The sequence below is a fragment of the Strongylocentrotus purpuratus genome, unplaced genomic scaffold (assembly GCF_000002235.5).
Source record: "Strongylocentrotus purpuratus isolate Spur 01 unplaced genomic scaffold, Spur_5.0 spur5_scaffold_16, whole genome shotgun sequence".
NCBI lineage: Eukaryota > Metazoa > Echinodermata > Echinoidea > Camarodonta > Strongylocentrotidae > Strongylocentrotus > Strongylocentrotus purpuratus.
In genome coordinates, this window is record NW_022145601.1 from 6,603,516 (window position 1) to 6,621,389 (window position 17,874).

The 17,874-nt window shown below is 39.5% G+C and overlaps 1 protein-coding gene across 1 annotated transcript; it reads left to right on the forward strand.

Moving 5' to 3' along the window:
* Positions 1-253: 253 nt before the first annotated feature.
* Positions 254-16,383, forward strand: LOC115924824 (mesenchyme-specific cell surface glycoprotein-like). Its single transcript, XM_030987688.1, has 11 exons — positions 254-478; positions 3,098-3,316; positions 3,745-3,940; positions 4,410-4,551; positions 5,017-5,131; positions 6,105-6,278; positions 6,664-6,726; positions 7,453-7,700; positions 9,539-9,756; positions 10,570-10,679; positions 16,214-16,383. Exons 1-11 carry the CDS (start codon positions 256-258, stop codon positions 16,381-16,383), a joined length of 1,878 nt encoding a protein of 625 aa, XP_030843548.1. The 5' UTR covers positions 254-255.
* Positions 16,384-17,874: the final 1,491 nt, after the last annotated feature.

Here is a 17,874-nt window from a genome sequence, read left to right on the forward strand (position 1 = left end):
CTGTCGGCCTTTTCAATTGCTAAAATGCCACAGTGGGATGGTATCCACTCACAGCATACACTTGTACCATTTTGTTATATTTGTGTTAAAGTGTTAACGATTTTCGACCCAATACTAGAAGGCTAGAAGGCCTTTGGTCTGTAGCTGGACTGTAGACAATTTATACTAACCCGATAATATAACAATTGTGATTTCCTTTAGCATTTGCGTAATACAAATCCATCATCATTAACTTTATTTATTCCGATTTAGAACATGCAGAGGATACTTAAAGCACCCATGATGCTGCGAAAGGTTTCTTGCATCGCCACGTTGTTGGTCTTATTACCAGTCGTTTCTGCAGTGGTGACTCTCCGTCCAGTTTCCACCATCTACTTGCCGTACAGCTATAACGGAGAAGAAGGTCTCTATGGCATTGATGCTGGAGCAGTGGAGCAGACCGGCTATGATTCTGCGACAAAAATTGGTTATTCTGCAGGTATTAATCTCCGCTTTTGGCCTTACATATCACAAAAATCTACTAAAACTCTATTAGGAATGTGCATCTTTAAAGTTATAGGTGTATTTCTATTTCAGAGGTCGGTGAAAAGATGCTTCGATTTCTCAAAGAGATAAGTCCGGGACGATATGAATATGCACAAAATTGACATTAAACGCTACGTGGGACTACAACTCTCCTGCACGTATCCCTATAGATGGGGCTACTCTCACGCTTTCGCGAACATTTCGCTAGTGGGTTCGTTGATGACAATTGCCTTCGATCTGTTCCAGCGATAACCGTGGGATAAACAATTATGAAAAGATATTTCGAGAAAAGCTTTGATATATTTAGATTTAACATTTATCGATCTGGCGTAATGACGGAAAATATGAAGAATACTGCAATATTTTCAGACAAAAAAATGGCTCTTTGTTTTGCCTAGTTTTCGCATATTAAACATAACTGCAATAATAATGAGTTAAATCAACTCTTCTTCTTCAATTTGACATATCAATCATTTCATTCGGTGGTTTTTAAAGTGAGATTTTACAGTTTACCGTAGCGATTTAGCATAAACAAGTTGTTTACTTTATGCAAATTAGGCTTCAAGGACAAAGCTTTCGCACAGTTAATTGTACCCTATAGCCCCGCACCTGCTCTTTCTTCTTGATTTGACCTACCTTGTACGCAGAGTTGACTTTCTGATAAAGGCATGATCTAAAATTTAGTGTATTTGCACGTGTTTGAACCCTAATAAACAGCTGAGAATGGGACCAAAAGTTTTAAGAATAATAATGCAAGGTCATGGGGATGTCAACTTCTATCTCTCTCAGCTTAATAGTCCGAACAATAGAATCAACCGAGCGGAATCAACAGAAATGTCTTAACAACAATCGAAACTTCTTCCATGAAGCCTTACATTAGATTTTTTTCTCTATTTAAATAGATCGTAAAGGCGGGTGAAGAGGATAATAATACTTCGTCGTTAGCCATGAGAATAACAATTTCTATATCTCTCTGCTAAATAATCCGAACAATAGAATCAACCACAAGTGGTCAACTGTTAATATACAAATACACACAGGTGTTTGTGCGTTATGGTCGATGCAGCGCATGAGGGTATTCAATATGGTGCAATAAATGTCTCCCCGCAACCTTCATCCACGGTTGTTATCACCAAAGTGCACGCCGTGCGGATAGTACCGTGCATATAGTAAAACAAAATTATGCAAGGTCACGTGATCCATTTTGACGCTTCTCATTGGCTATACATTCTTGAACCCATTTTATAAACGAATTTGTCATGAGTCCTGAAATTTCAATGTGTTACTGTACGTCATAGTAGTATTAAAGAGCAGCAATGGCGAACGATTGTTGCTAAAATTCAGAAATTGTTGCTTAGATTGCTTTTCCCTAAAAATTACCATGAGACATGAAGATACATTGAATTTTGATCAACAAACAAGGTATTGGTCTCGAAAACAGTCAGTAAACACTGGAACTAGTATGCATAAGTGCTTGCCTACTAAATTTGAAGGTTAATAGAAGCTTAAACTATATGTTATGATTACCCCAAGTTTACTGTATCCGTTTTTTTAGAAAAACACTCCATATCATCGTTGTTATTATGAGACGGGTTATAGCATCTAAGCAATCCGATTGGTCAATTGAAACCACGTGGGCGTGCGTTAGTTTTTCCCACCGTGCAAAAGAGCTCCCATCAAAAATTGATAACACTCGCTCGAAACCTGCCGATATCTCTTTCGCGTACTTCAGCCAAATTTAATTTGTGCATAAGACACCCTTACACGGTTACAAGAGTGCGCGTGCGCAGACATGGGCGCCATTTTAATTTACGGGTAATTTAAAATGGCGCCCATGCTAATACACCAGTTTACGGTTACATCAGTGCGCATGCGCAGACAGGCTGACCTCGGGTCATTGGCTTTGAAACAAAGCCAATGACCTGAGGTCAGTGGTATTTATGCGTAAATTAAGATTGCGCCCATATGCAAATGATGATGTGCGCGCACAACGCAGCGCGTAGGCAGTGATGTCATCATAATTTGCATTGGCGCAATCTTAATTTACGCATAAATACATGACTTCTAGGTCATTGGCTTTGATTAAAATGGCGCACATAACCGTAAACTGGTGTATACGACGTGACCGCATAGCGCAGGTAGTGACGCAACAATACATGCGCATTTGTAAACATTGATAACGCAATGTTTACGCGCAAATTAAAATGGCTGCCTTAACTGAAAAGGAATGTTTTGTCAATACACTGTATCTAGATCTAGATCTAGAATATTCTAGGCCTAGTTTAGTTAGATCTAACTTAGATCGATCTAGATCTAATATCTATCTACCGTATTCTCCAGATCTAGACTATATTGTAAGAATGCCGATCCGTCTTATAAAACAAATAATGTACTGTTTCGCTAGTGTGTTAGGTCAGTTCCAGTGCACTCAGTTTAATCAATGCGATATCGATAACGCACTTGCCCTGCGGGCGCGTGCATTTATGGGCACTGACTAAACTTCGTGCACTTGCCCTGCGCTAACACACACGTAACAGCGCATTATTTGTATACTGTTTTTTCCCGAACTCAGGTGATAACTACATCCACATCACTGATTGGTCGGATGTAACCACGCCCACAATTCTGGAGCGTTTTGCAGTCGACACGACATGTAATGATATCGAGACCTGCGGCGACTTTGTGGGATTCGTACTCGAGGGACCAAGGAAGACAGACGATGGAACTCTGCATGTTTACTCCCTCTACGACAAAGCATCTGGAGATTGGACAAAGCTCCATGAAATATCACGTACGATATATATATAAATACGTACACATCTGTCTATAAACTCTAAATGTGATCTATATATTAATGAAATAGTCATATCATAGTTCATCCGTTGTATGTATCATGTATGTATAACAATATAAAGGAAATGAACTTCATTATGTCGTTAAAGGAAAGATAAGTCAAGGGTGAGGTTTTGGAATAATAAACATTAAAAGAAACTTGATCAATGTTGATAAAACTGCATGCACAGCCCACGAAAACTGATATGTGGGACTATATGCCATGAGGTCTGAGAGTATGGTCTAACCATCTAATGATTATTCCTTTTTGGGAGACATTTGTAATTATTCTTCCAAAATGGCATACAACGAATGAAAAAGTTCACCAATTATAAAAAAAAACACTTTCTACTAGAACTTAATCTTCTCTTTCAACTTTGAATCTAGTTGGCAGCAAACCTGATATGCTTCATTTCTCTCACGATTGTCGTACTATCGTCGTCGCGAACGAGGGAGAAGCTGCACAGAATGCCGACCAGACAGAATTCATTAATCGAGAAGGATCTATTTCCATCATCCGATTATCTGTTGACGGTTCCACGTTCAAATCGACTTTGCTTAACTTCACACAGTTCAATGATAGGTAAACCATTAAGAAGATAGCATTGGTGATAATGAGTGTAATGATGATTACATTAGTGGTGGTGGTGTTGAAGATGATGATGATGGTGGTGGTGCGTAGTGACAATGATGAGGATGATGATGATGACTGTAATGGTAATTATTGTGGTGGTATTGGTGATGATGATGGTAGTAGTGGTTATAATGGTTGTGGTGATGGTGGTTGAGTTGACGGTGATATAGTATTAATGATGATGATGGTGGTGTTAGTGATGGCGTTGGAGGTGGTGATTTTGATGATTGTGATGGTGACGATGATGGATAATGATGATAATGGTGATAACGATAAATAATGCAGTTGGTAAAGATTATGATGAATTTTTTTTTAACTGACTTTTGTTGTTGTTTTGTTTAATTGTAAATTAAAATTGAGTCCAAGATGTCGATGATCCATTTCACGTCCTCCAACGCTTTTGCTTTCAACCTCTTAGGTCGGATGAATACGTTGCAAGAGGAGTACGTTACCCATACCACGGAGAGTTAGACGGTGCCAATGATACGTTCGCCCAAAATCTAGAGCCTGAATACATCACCTATAACTATGATGACACGAAAGCATTCGTTGGATTGCAGGTGAGCCAATTCCAAGATTATTGAGGACAACATCTGAAAAACAACAATCGAAGAATCGAATGAACATCCAAGGTGTTGGGAGATATAGCTAAATCTTTCCAATTTTGTTTTAATTGCCAATAATCGCAACGGATGTGCCTACAATTTCAAAAGCGTCATAATCGAGATTTATAGGTTTCACCCTACTGCGTCACAAATCACCAATAAAATGTTTGAATTGCTTCTTCAAAACTCGATTTGTTATAAACAGTTTCCATCTGTTCTTTGTTTTCTTAAAAGCTACTTCAAAATCAATCTAAAAACTGAATCGTAGACCGATCTGTACTATTGCTCTTTAAGGAAGAGTCACTTCAATTGAAGAGTTGAAAATGGTTAATTTTTAAAATATTTAAATCGAATGATGATCTTTCTCGTCCGCGGCATTTTCGCTTCCAAAATGAATAGTGTTTTTTGTTGCCTTTAAAGGAAAACAACGCCATCGCCGTGGTGGATCTACTGGCTGATGAAATAGAAGACATTTATCCCCTGGGTGAAAAAAGTTGGCTCAACCTGGATCTTGATGCAAGCGACAGAGATGATGGTAAGGAGATCGCTTCTAACTATTACCTGCTTACGTCACTCACTCAATCTATTTTTTTTAATTATTAATTTCTCTTTAAATAGCCTTGTGTCAACTATCAGAATGTGTGAACATGAGATTGCCATGCTTCGTATTCCGGACTTCGTTTTTGTAGGCAATACATTTAGGTTAAGATGAACATCTTGCCTCCAGTTTTTATATCAAGAGATTTTGTAATAAATTTATTAAGACAATCATCAACCAGCTAATCAATCCTGTGTCAATCGCGTTAAAATGAGAAGAAAACAGATCAAGCAAGTGATCGATTGAAGTTAATGCAATAGCAAGTTGGTTTGATAAAGAACTACTTACTTGCCAATTTTCATAGAACCAGAAATAAGGTTTTGTTTAAATTCGTTTCATTTTCAGGAACACAAAAAAAAAAAAATGTCAAGCCTTTAATATTATTGACGGAATTCGCTGAATATTGAGGAAAAACAATTGAGCCAACAATCAGTCGTTCAACCAATCAAAGAGTCGCCTAAATATAAAACTATAAAAGATAACACATATCGTCGTTTGCTTGACTGAGGGCCGCGTCAGTGACTGTTTTAGCCTGCCACACTTAATCTAAAATAAATAGTGCAAAATGAAAGGTGCAATTAACGTTAAAACTGCAACTTAAAGCCCCACTGTCCTACTTGTAGCTACTTGCTCCCTCTATATATAAAACTTCCCAATCGGTGCCTGTTGGTCCCCCCGATCCTCTTTTTCTTATGTTAGTTGAGAGCTGAGTTAACAAGTTAACCACCTGTCAGTGACCTCGCTGTGTGGTCTAATCCCTTCTGGCCCAGTCGTATTGACGGTCTTTAAAAGGCAAATGGCATTCATGGGCTCAATTAGCGCATGTACTGACGAGATATGAATAACGCCTCGTTTGAAATGGTCATTAATTGGATAAATTCACGGTGCGTCATATGTTTCTTTGCATCAGGAATCATATTCAGGAGAAACGACATCTTCAGCATTTACCAGCCAGATAGTATCAAGTATTTTGAAGTGGACGGAGTTGGTTATATCATCACGACCAATGAGGGCGAGTTTCTTGAGTACGAGCTAGGAAATGAGGAGTGGGCCGAAGATCAGAGAGGAAATGACTTTAAAGCTGGTAAATTATTCATGCATTATCTATTGTGATATGTAGGTGAGGATGTGCATGTGTGTGTGTGTGTGTGTGTGTGGGTGTTTGGGTATGTGTTTATGTATATGATATTGATTGCAAGAGGATTGACATCATTTCAATTTTGGGATTTTGACCAACTGATGTACATGACTATCACTAAAATAACAAATAACCTTTTTAATTGATAATTAAAATGTTAGCCTTCGAGTTTTTGTTCATTTTGTTGTTGTTGCTGTTTTTGTTACCTTTTTTCTTTGTGGCTAAAGTCAAGTAGAATTATTAACTGGATAGACATTATGATCTATGAACTGAACAACTTCAGTAATGTCAAATCAAAATTTCGTATTTTCTACGCTTATCATGTTTACAGGGGATTTCGCGGAAACATTTGACAATGAGCTGATTGCGAAACTTGATGACGATGATATTCTTGGTGAGTAATCAAATTCGAATATCTTTTCCCCTTCGCTTTCTTTCCTCCCCCCCCCCCCTTTTTTTTTTTTATTTATTGTTTCTTTTTTCGCTCTTAGTTCCAAGGGGACACGTATCCCAGTGTCTCCCCTTCCACAGCTATATAGAACATTAGATTAATGTTCTGATTTAACGCTCTGTATATACAGAACTTATAATCATGGGCATGAACCCATTTAGACTTTGGCTCGAAAGGTCCCATTTCAATTTTGTTAAGGCATTGTTCAAAAAATGCAAAATCTGAGATGCATGGCTCTACGTGTTATCAGTGTCTGTGATATGGTGTAATATAGAAGCCCTACACAAATTGAGCTTCAAAATTATCAGAAAGTGCTTTTAAAAACTTTTTAAAAACTTTGAGTTACCGGTTACACCATACTCATTTCCTCCAACTCTTAAATGTAATAATGGGTTCTTTTATAGCGCTCATGTCATGAACATTGCTACTCTTGGCGCTCCATTGGCGGACTTTACAGCTCTTAAGCACCTTAAGGAATTTATTCCTGCCAGGTACCCATTAACCTTACCTGGGTCGAGTTTGGCAAATGAAGTTTAATGTTTTGCCGAAGGACTTTAGTGACAGGGATTCGAAGCCGATACCTTGTGGTACACGAAGACTTCTCCACTGAGAAACAATACCTCTACACCTATTTCAATTTCTCTTTTTCTTACCACGGGTTGTTTACAGGACGTCTAGGATTCAGCAAAGTCGACGGCTTGGACAGCTCGGGAAAATTCGAGAAGCTTTATTTCTTTGGTGCTCGAGGCTTTTCCATCTTCAGGGCCTCCGACATCGCACTCGTCTATGACAGTGGCGACGAGGTGGCGAAGATCATTGCTAAGTTCTACCCCGACGTCTTCAGCACCGACACCAATACGGATGATCCAGCCAACGAAACACCGGAAGACTTGTTTGATAAACGCTCCGATAATCAGGTACAATTTCTTTCACCATTTCGACCAAATGAATTATCTTTATTTCTATAAAGCCTAAATCTGCCTCAAGATGAAATTTGCACAGCAAAGCAAGAGCTTACTTCGTACATGTCATACATCCGTTTTACATTGTTCAAACTTGTCTAGCAGGGCTCCCACTTAGCCGAGTTGTATTAGCGAGTTATGGGGAGTTGTGGTGAGTTGCCTCAAAGAGGCACTCGCAATAACTCGCGAATAATTTGGTATGGCTTAGCGTAACTCTTTACAACATTCCACGACTCTCCTCGAAGTCGCGAGCAGTTCCAAAATTTGGAACATGTTCAAAAAATTTCCCCGATTCGTTGCAATTCAAGGTGAACTCGCCTACACTCGTAATATAGACGCATTACTTGTAACAAGCTCCCGCTGCACTCTTCATAACTCGTAGCAACTAGCCACCTTATGAAGGGTGCAGAGCGAGCTTGCTACGAGTAATGCGAGTATATTACGAGTGTAAGCGAGTTCACCTCGAGTAACAACGAATTCACCTCGAGTAACAACGAATCAGTGAAAATTTTGAACATGTTCAAAATTTTCGCTGATTCGTTGTAGCTCGAGGTGAACTTGCTTAACACTCGTAGCAACTCGCCACCTTATGAAGAGTGCAGCGCGAGCTTGTTACAAGTAATGCGTGTATATTACGAGTGTAGGCGAGTTCACCTCGAATTGCAACGAATCGGGGAATTTTTTTGAACATATTCCAAATTTTGGAACTGCTCGCGACTTCGAGGAGAGTCGTGGAATGTTGTAAAGAGTTACGCTAAGCCATACCGAATTATTCGCGAGTTGTTGCGAGTGCCTCTTTGAGGCAACTCACCACAACTCCCCATAACTCGCTAATACAACTCGGCTAAGTGGGAGCCCTGCACGCACTTAAAGGCCCGAATTCACAAAGGAGGTTTGTCGACAAACCGAGGTTTATGTACGTCATATGACGCGTTTTGACGCGTTTTTTACAAACCTGGTTTGTAAAAACGCGTCGAAACGCGTCATATGACGCACGAAAACCAAGGTTTGTCGACAAACCTCCTTTGTGAATTCGGGCCATTGGCTCTAACATGTGTAATTAGCCGTATCCGGACACCTATCCCCTGGACATCCACCCCCGGATAACCACCCCCAGTCAACTACCCCCTAGGACAACCACCCTCTAGAACTACTACCCCCACGGCAATTTCCCTCTAGAACGACTACCCCCAGGACAGCTACCCCCGGACAACTACCCCCAGAAAATTCCCCCTAGGAAAACGACCCCCGGACAACTACCCCCTAGGACTACTACCTCCAGACAACTACCCCCTAGGACAGTTGTCCGGGGGATAGTTATCCTAGATGATGGCTGTCGTAGGGGGTAGTTGTCTGGGGGTAGTCGTCCTAGAGCGTGGTTGCCCTAGGGCCTAGGGGATAGTTGTCCTAGGGTGTGATTGTCCTAGGGGGTAGTTGACTATGGGTGGTCATCCGGGGGTGGATGTCAAGTGGGTAGTTGCCCTAGAACCGTAATTAGCTACTGCCATTAACATTATTTGGTAAAGTGAGGCCCTCGGTTCGTTCCTAGCTCAGTGACATCCCTTGGGAAGATGTTTTGCCCACATTTGCCCCTTTCAATTCAGATGTATCGAATGGGTACCTGGAAAGGCTGGGTTACTAATAACTACTTGACCAGCAGGGAGAGCAGGAGAGGCTTCTCTGGTTTCTGGGTTAACCAGACCAATTCATTAATTACTAAATATTTATATGACAGTTAATTTTTCATATTCCGACTAACGTTAGTATGTCTCATAAATACACCTCCTACTTAGGGTCCCGAATGTGAATCGGTGGAGATCGGCGAACTCGGTGGACGTCGTATTATTTTCGTCGGCATCGATCGTACATCGGCCATCCTAGTCTACTCTCTCGAATCTGGTGAGGTCGTACCGACGTTCGAAAGCGTGTACCGTGCTGGTGGTCGTAATGATACGTTCCAGAATCTTCTTGACGACCGTAACTTGGGCGACCTTGATCCTGACGATCTCAAGTAAAGGCAGCATTTTTAACACGATCGCTAGAACTTTCGAGAAATCAACCATGGGCAATTATGATAGTCTCGTCCATTACCTTTTGCAATGTGACGTGTTCCACAATCTGAAAATGGTTAACAATTAACAGGGAAATTAAATTGCCTTTGAGTAAATTTCTGGAAAGTATTTGCGATCGGTTTGTTATTCCCTTCAAAATTATTGGAAATTTGAAATTGTAAATGTCAATGCGCACCTGGACATGAGATTAAGTATTTTTTATAAGATAATTGTCAAGAATTAATTGGAAATTTTTGAGAGGAATTACTTCACTGGACCTTCTGTTGCCTTTTTCATAGTTCTTTTTTTTCTATTTTGTCTATTTTACCTAATGAAATTCATTATATCAAATTTGTGTGGATAATTGTTTGTACGACTCTTTTGTGTAAGAAATTGGTTTCCCTATATTTATGAATTGCACTTTATGTTTATTTTAAAATGGAGATAAACTAATGAACAATTTTGCAATGACTCTTTTGATAGCAGTCTTGCTGAAAAGCATATGCGCTTCACTCAGAAATTAAAGTTTGTTCCCGACTTGTCAGCTATTTTTCATTATGATAGCATTTGAAGAGCGATCCATCTCGGGAGACATTTATAGCATGACTTTTCCCTGGCTTACAAGGAATAGGAAAGCTCACAAATTATTTATCGTCTTTACCAGAACTCAACCTTCTCTTAAAGCTCACTGAGTGACCAAAATAGAAAATATCAAAAAAAGTATAATCAGATTTAGAACGTGTTTTTCTTATATCGTACATTGTTTATTTTAGATTCATCCCTGCATCCGCGAGTGTGACAGGAGTACCCATGCTGATGGTTACGAGTTCAGTCAGTGGGACTGTATCTCTCTACGAGGTTTATGACGATTCATCCCCTACAGGTACGTAAGACCCCCTCCCCCTATATCTGTGCCAGGGCCAAACCCATAATGCAATAGTAGTTCGTAACCCTCTTCATATTTGTATGGATGTAGACTATATTCTGGCCTGGGCTGCTCCTACAATAAGGGTTACAACGACTAATACTACTACTACTACTACTACTATCACGTCTACTACTATTACATTGGCCTATGATATTGTTAAAGGTACTATAAAGTTTTGGGAAATCTTAAAAATTGGCTGGATAGTGATTCTTTACAATTTTTTATATATCTGGATGCCCCTGTGGATGTATTATAAGCACTTGAAAATTTAGCCTCTAAAACACTTCTGCTTTCGAGAAAAATTGAAAATAAACATGTACCTGTGCTCCCGGTAAATGTTGATAAATTTCATATAGCACCTATGGCCGTACAATGGTAGCTGCGACCATGAACATCTCAGAATATGTAGTTGTGTTATATAATATCCAAACGGGAATAGCTAATTGATCGAGTTTAGTCATGAAACATTGTTTTATAGCTTAATTAATATATTGACCTTGAGAGAGAGCAATACAACATAAGGAATTTATTATTTCCAATTTCATAACTTTAGACTCGATTTCAACCGCGACGACGATCACTGAATATTGTAGGATCGCATATGCTTCCAATATGTTCATTTGAACCAAATCCATGACCCCATACCAAAACTTTGTATTATTACCTTTAAATATAGTTACACCAAATTATGTACGTCCTCATTTTGAAAACATGTTAAAACATCCCTGTTGAGATAAAAAAAAAAAAAAAAAATCTTTGATCCGATAAAGAAAGTGTGAATATCAAACTTTTTTGATATAAAAATGCGCTTGATGTTGGGGCTCTATTCCATCTTCTTAAATGAATTTTCCCGGGGGGAGGGGTACATAATGTACCTAATGAACAAAAGGACACTCGAAATCCTAATCTTTTTTCCCACTTCCCTTTTGCTGATTATACTTTCAAACATTTCTTCCACAGACAACAACGCCGCCATCTTGATTTCATCTCAAGTCGTCTTCTGTTTGACTCTGCTCTTTGTTTTTCTGCTTATCTAATCATAAGTTATTTCTATTAACGATTGGGCATCAGCTCTAAAGCTTCGAATAACTTTTAATAAATTAGTCATTACGGGATATTAAATTGGAAATGTTTAGTCATCGAGATGGTTAAAGGTATAGACCAGTTCTGGTCATGCGATTGCATTGTGAAAGAAATGTTGTGGAATCGATCAGAAAGGTTGATCATCTAGCATATATAAGTATTGGTGTGTACTGCAAGGTTCTGGAATCATCAAAATGATAAGAAATTTGGCCCAGTCTTGGTATAGTTACAAGCACTGTACACAGAAAAATGTATATGGGACTACGTAATATCTTTCCAGTCCGGATAGATAAAATAATTTACCACATATATCAACTAGTAGGCGGTTTCCCGGCAAAATTTGTATCATCACGTATTTAATAGTCAAAACATATTTTTTTCACATGATTGATAATAAGAGCTTCCATTTTATTTTTTGAGAGGAGGGCGTTTCCAAAACTGGTCTATACCTTTAACACTTGAAATTTCTTTTGTCATGGTTATTGCTCTCTTCCTTCCTCTCTCCCTCTCTCTCTCTCTCTCTCTCTTTCTCTTTCTCCTCATTTAATAATAAGTTATTTTAATTAATTAACTATTGGGCGTCACCTGTTAAGCTTCGAGTAACCTTTAACGAATTAGTCATGACAGTATATTTTATTTCAAATTTTTAGTCGTCAAGATGGTTAACACTTGTAATTTCTTTTGTCATCTTTATGAACGTCTCAAAATCTGTTGCGAATTTAAGGATTGTTTCGCAATTTTTTCCTGGTATCAAACGCCATATTGTATCGAAAAAGAGGCTCCTCTTGCTCATACATATCGATATCATACAGTCTGAAACAAAAGTCTTTGAGATAGCAATCATAATTTGCATGATCAGGTCAAAATAGGGCATTATTTCTTTGTTAGATGATATAGGCCTAAGTTTAATAAGGTCCTTCGCACTGTGAGGAGGCTGATGTAGGTATATAGTTTTTCTTTAAACATTTCTTATTCGCTACCTGGTTTCCATACTTTAAGTCTTTTTATAGGTGGTATTTATCGTTAAGATTATATTAGTCTTGTTAAGTAAATTTAAGAAGTAAGAAACCAAGATTTATGTAGAATGTGATGAAAAAATTGATTATGTAGTATATGATTGTCATGAAAGGAATTTTTTTCCAGGCGAGAATGGAAATGTACTACTCAAGGAAATGTACTACTCAAAGGAAATGTACTACTCTAAGGTCAATCATTTTGCATTTAAGATACACAGTATATGGGGTTTTTGATATGCATGATTTTGGGTTGGCTATTGAATGTAGATAGAAATAGAAATAGCTTGCATACCTAGGAGGTTTGAATGTGAAGGACATGGCAAAGAAAGGGGAAAGGGAAGTTGCTCTAGAATAATGGGCAGAACCCTTCAAGTCAGTGCTACGGTGCAGACGTTTAATGCACGAGGTAGATTTATTTAGTAGGAGAAACATTTTCTTCAGAGAGATCTTCACGTCGGGGCGAGATAAGCTATCAAGTCGACGGGGATTTCTACGCAGTCTAGAGACTGGCCAAGCGACCAGGGGAGTCATCGACAGAAATAGAGATGAGCTGCAAAGTCGACGGGGATATCTACGCAGTCTAGAGACTGGCCAAGCGACCAGGACCAGGAGGTTATGTTCTATTAAATTGTTTATGTTCTGATTTTGACGCCACGATTTGTAGGCTGAATATTAAACCTTCATTATACCTTTATACAATTGTGTTCTGGTGTGGTTTTCTGATGAGGTATAGCAGTGTAAATAATTTTTAAAAAGTCACTCACGTGACAATGATGTAATTTTCCGTTCGAAATAAATTGGCAACTGTCATGCTGGAGGTCTGACTTTGTGTGTTACTTCACGCTTAGAACCATCATAGTCGTTTCAAAGTCCAGAAGCTTCACACGGAAATTGGCGTGTGGGACTACAAAAAATGTAGCCAATGGCTGAGTATAAGCTTGCCCTAGGTCCCACCCCCCCCCCCCTCCCATTCAGTGTTATTTAGGGTACGCGTATACATGTTCCCTCCCTTTGAAAACGGGTCAATGTCGCTATTCATAAGGTCCGCTATTCATAAGGTCCGCTATTCATAAGGTCCGTTATTCATAAGGACCGCTATTCATAATCAAAGAAGAGGGTCGGTATTCATAATACGAGAAGAGGGTCGCTATTCATAATGCAAAATCGGGGTCGTTATTCATAAGGGTCGCTATTCATAATAGGAGAAGAGGGTCGCTATTCATAATACGGAATGAGGTTCGCTATTCATAATAGGAGAAGAGGGTCGCTATTCATAATAGGAGAAGAGGGTCGCTATTCATAAGGTTCATTATTCATAAGGACCGCTATTCATAATCAAAGAAGAGGGTCGGTATTCATAATACGAGAAGAGGGTCGCTATTCATAATGCAAAATCGGGGTCGTTATTCATAAGGGTCGCTATTCATAATAGGAGAAGAGGGTCGCTATTCATAATACGAAATGAGGTTCGCTATTCATAATAGGAGAAGAGGGTCGCTATTCATAATAGGAGAAGAGGGTCGCTATTCATAATAGGAGAAGAGGGTCGCTATTCATAATACGAAATGAGGGTCGCTATTCATAATAGGAGAAGAGGGTCGCTATTCATAATACGAAAGGAGGTTCGCTATTCATAATAGGAGAAGAGGGTCGCTATTCATAATAGGAGTAGAGGGTCGCTATTCATAATACGAAATGAGGGTCGCTATTCATAATAGGAGTAGAGGGTCGCTATTCATGATACGAAATGAGGTTCGCTATTCATAATAGAAGTAGAGGGTCGCTATTCATAATATAGAGTTAGGGTCGCTATTCATAATACGGGATGAGGGTTGTTATTCATAAAATGAAATAGGCCTAAGCAATATCCAAAATGCTCATAACAAATAGAAATATTGGACGGAGGACACCCCCAAGGCGACACATGGCCCTGAATATTTGTCTTGTTTTTAAGTAGGTTTTAAATTTCGTATTATGAATAGCGACCCTCTTCTCCTATTATGAATAGCGACCCTCTTCTCCTATTATGAATAGCGAACCTCATTTCGTATTATGAATAGCGACCCTTTTCTCCTATTATGAATAGCGAACCTCATTTCGTATTATGAATAGCGACCCTCTTCTCCTATTATGAATAGCGACCCTCATTTCGTATTATGAATAGCGACCCTCTTCCCGTGTTATGAATAGCGACCCTTATAAGTAATGAACCTTATTTCGTATTATGAATAGCGACCCTCTCGTCGTATTATGAATAGCGACCCTGATTTCATATTATGAATAGCGGTCCTTATGATTAATGACCCTTAATATGAATTATGAATAGCGACCCTCATCTCACGTTATGAATAGCGGTCCTTATGATTAACGAACCTTATTTCTTTATGAATATTGACCCTCTTTTGCCATTATGAATAGCGGACCAGGAAGTACGGGAATTTACACGTTATGAATAACGGTCCTTATGAATAGCGGACCTTATGAATAGCGGTCCTTATGAATAGCGAATAGACCCCTTGAAAACACCCCCTAAATTCGGTGTGTAAAGTCAATACAGGCCGATTTTATGTGGATTACGAGCCGGACTTTGTTGCGTGAAAAGTACCCCTTTACCGGAAATTTGGGGAACATGAATGCGGTCCCTCCGTTCTCGGAGTGGGGGGGGGGGGGGCAATGTATACTTCTAATTGATCTAACTAATCTGTTTTAATCTATAGTTTTAATATTTTAGTATGACATAATTTCAAAGGAAATTTCTTACGAGTAAATCACTGCAATCTTATTCATTGATATGGATATGAAGTGGGAAAAATAGAAGAAGAAAAAACTAAATAAAAAACATTAGAATATTTTTTTGTTCTACTTCTTTTAAGTTTTCAATCTGACACCCATCGTATGGGTAACTCATTTTAAGGTGGGCGCGATGTTAAGTGTGCGTGTGTGTTTGAGTTGGCAAGTGAATAGGAGAGATTTTCTTTTTTAAAGGATATAGAGGTGGAAATCTTTCATATTAATGTCCTTCCTTTAACATGTGCCTATTACAAAGGAAAATGGGCACCTATGGGATATTGATAGATGCATTTATCAGACGTGTGCAAAGGGGAATTTATGAGAAAGGGAAGTGGCTCTTATTTCTAAAAAAAGAAAAGGTGTATTTCTGAGTGGGGAGGAGGGGCACTTATTACAAAAGAAATGGGCACTTCTCAGACTGAATAGGGCAATTATCATCGGTAAAGGAGGGACTTATCAGAAGTGGTAAGAGGCAATTATAAGAATGTGGAACGGGCACATATTAGAAATAAAAAGGGGCACTTATCTGAGGTAAAAGGGGGCATGGGTACTTTAAAAAGTGTGTGATTTGTATGATATTCTGGACTGTACTCATGAAAGTTGCACAAACGAGCGGATTTATGGGTTCGCGAGTGTTAACACCCTACGATGATCGGCCGATTACACTAGGAGGACGTACAGCGGACATCGGCCGATGTCCGCCCGATGTGTACATCGTCGCCGAAAGTCGCCGCATGCGTGTTCCCGATCAGCAAAAACAGCAGGGCTGACCTTTGGTCACCCTAGGGTCACTGGCCGAAAAGGACCAAAAAACACGCATGCATACCATGACATGCTAAATAAGCTACCTCTCGCGGCCGGCCGTCGTCCACACTAGTATAAGCAAAGATGGCAGAGTGCCGCGGTTCCATGACACATGCTCCGCCGACGATTGCTCCGCCGACATTTACTCCGCAAAACGCGACAATTGCTCCGCGACATTTGCTCCGCGACATTTGCTCCGACGTCAAATGCTCCGCCGACAATTGCTCCGCCGACATTTGCTCCGCCGACATTTGCTCCGCCGACAATTGCTCCGCCGACAGATGCTCCGCCGACAATTGCTCGGCCGACATTTGCTCCGCCGACAATTGCTCCGCAAAACGCGACAATTGCTCCGGTGACAAATGCTCCTCGAACGACAGTTGCTCCGCCGACATTTGCTCCGCCGACAATTGCTCCTCCGACATTTGCTCCGCATGAAGCGACACTTGCTCCGGTGACATTTGCTCCGACGACATTTGCTCCGCCGACAATTGCTCCGCCGACAGATGCTCCGCCGACAATTGCTCCGCCGACAATTGCTCCTCCTACATTTGCTCCGCATGAAGCGATACTTGCTCCGGTGACATTTGCTCCGCCCAAAAAGTGTCCAATAAAATACAAATGATACTAGTACTACGACAAATGATTCGCCGACAATATTTTTTATCACGGGTTATTTTCGTTTCTTTTTTTCTTCATTTTCTGAATGCATTTCATGAAATATTGTAGATGAAATTAAAATTAATGAATGTTGATGATGGGAGGAAAAAGGAGTTACCTAAAAGTCATTTCGAATATACTGAAATAACCATCTATCACTGTACGTCCCATATAATGTACACTAAACATTTATTACATATCGTGGGAAGTTTAACAAAAAAAGTAGAGCAGCAAGCCACATTCCCCAATACGCGCATACCTCCTAGTTAATTTCAAACAGCTCATCAATATGTAAGACCTGACCTCAATGCAAGCAAGCACATGCATCTTACTAGGTAAACCATCATTACGTAAAGCATTATACAATGTACTAGGTCATCATGGAAGTTCTAGAAAACAACAGGGGAGGGATCAAAATAAGCTTTGAAGGGCACTTATACGTAAAAGAGAGAACTCATTCAGACGGGAAAATTAGATGGCAGCCTTTCTGCTTATTCCCGTTTATACAAATCATTTTGTTGCAGTTTGATGTTAGTTCTTCATGATAAGCCAATTGCTCTTCTTCCGGTGGTTCCGTGAGTCTCTTAAAGTCAGTGAAAACAAAGTACTCGAATGAGACGGGGTGTTTTACACACTAATATATATATATTTAGTAAAGCACTTAACTGAAGGAAAGAAACCTATAGAAAACGGACTGGATATTATTGAAAATACTATTCTAAACAAGAATGTACTTCATGTACTACATTACGTTACAATTTCACGAGAGAAATATAACTCGAGAGGGGGAGAAGAGA

What these genes read in the sequence shown, in the direction of transcription:
- LOC115924824 (XM_030987688.1), top strand. Translation starts at nt 256, where the DNA reads ATGCAGAGGATACTTAAAGCACCCATGATGCTGCGAAAGGTTTCTTGC. An exon ending in CTTGATCCTGACGATCTCAA is followed by an intron (nt 9,757 to 10,569) that starts GTAAAGGCAGCA and finishes TGTTTATTTTAG; the next exon opens with ATTCATCCCTGCATCCGCGA. An exon ending in TGACGATTCATCCCCTACAG is followed by an intron (nt 10,680 to 16,213) that starts GTACGTAAGACC and finishes TACTCATGAAAG; the next exon opens with TTGCACAAACGAGCGGATTT.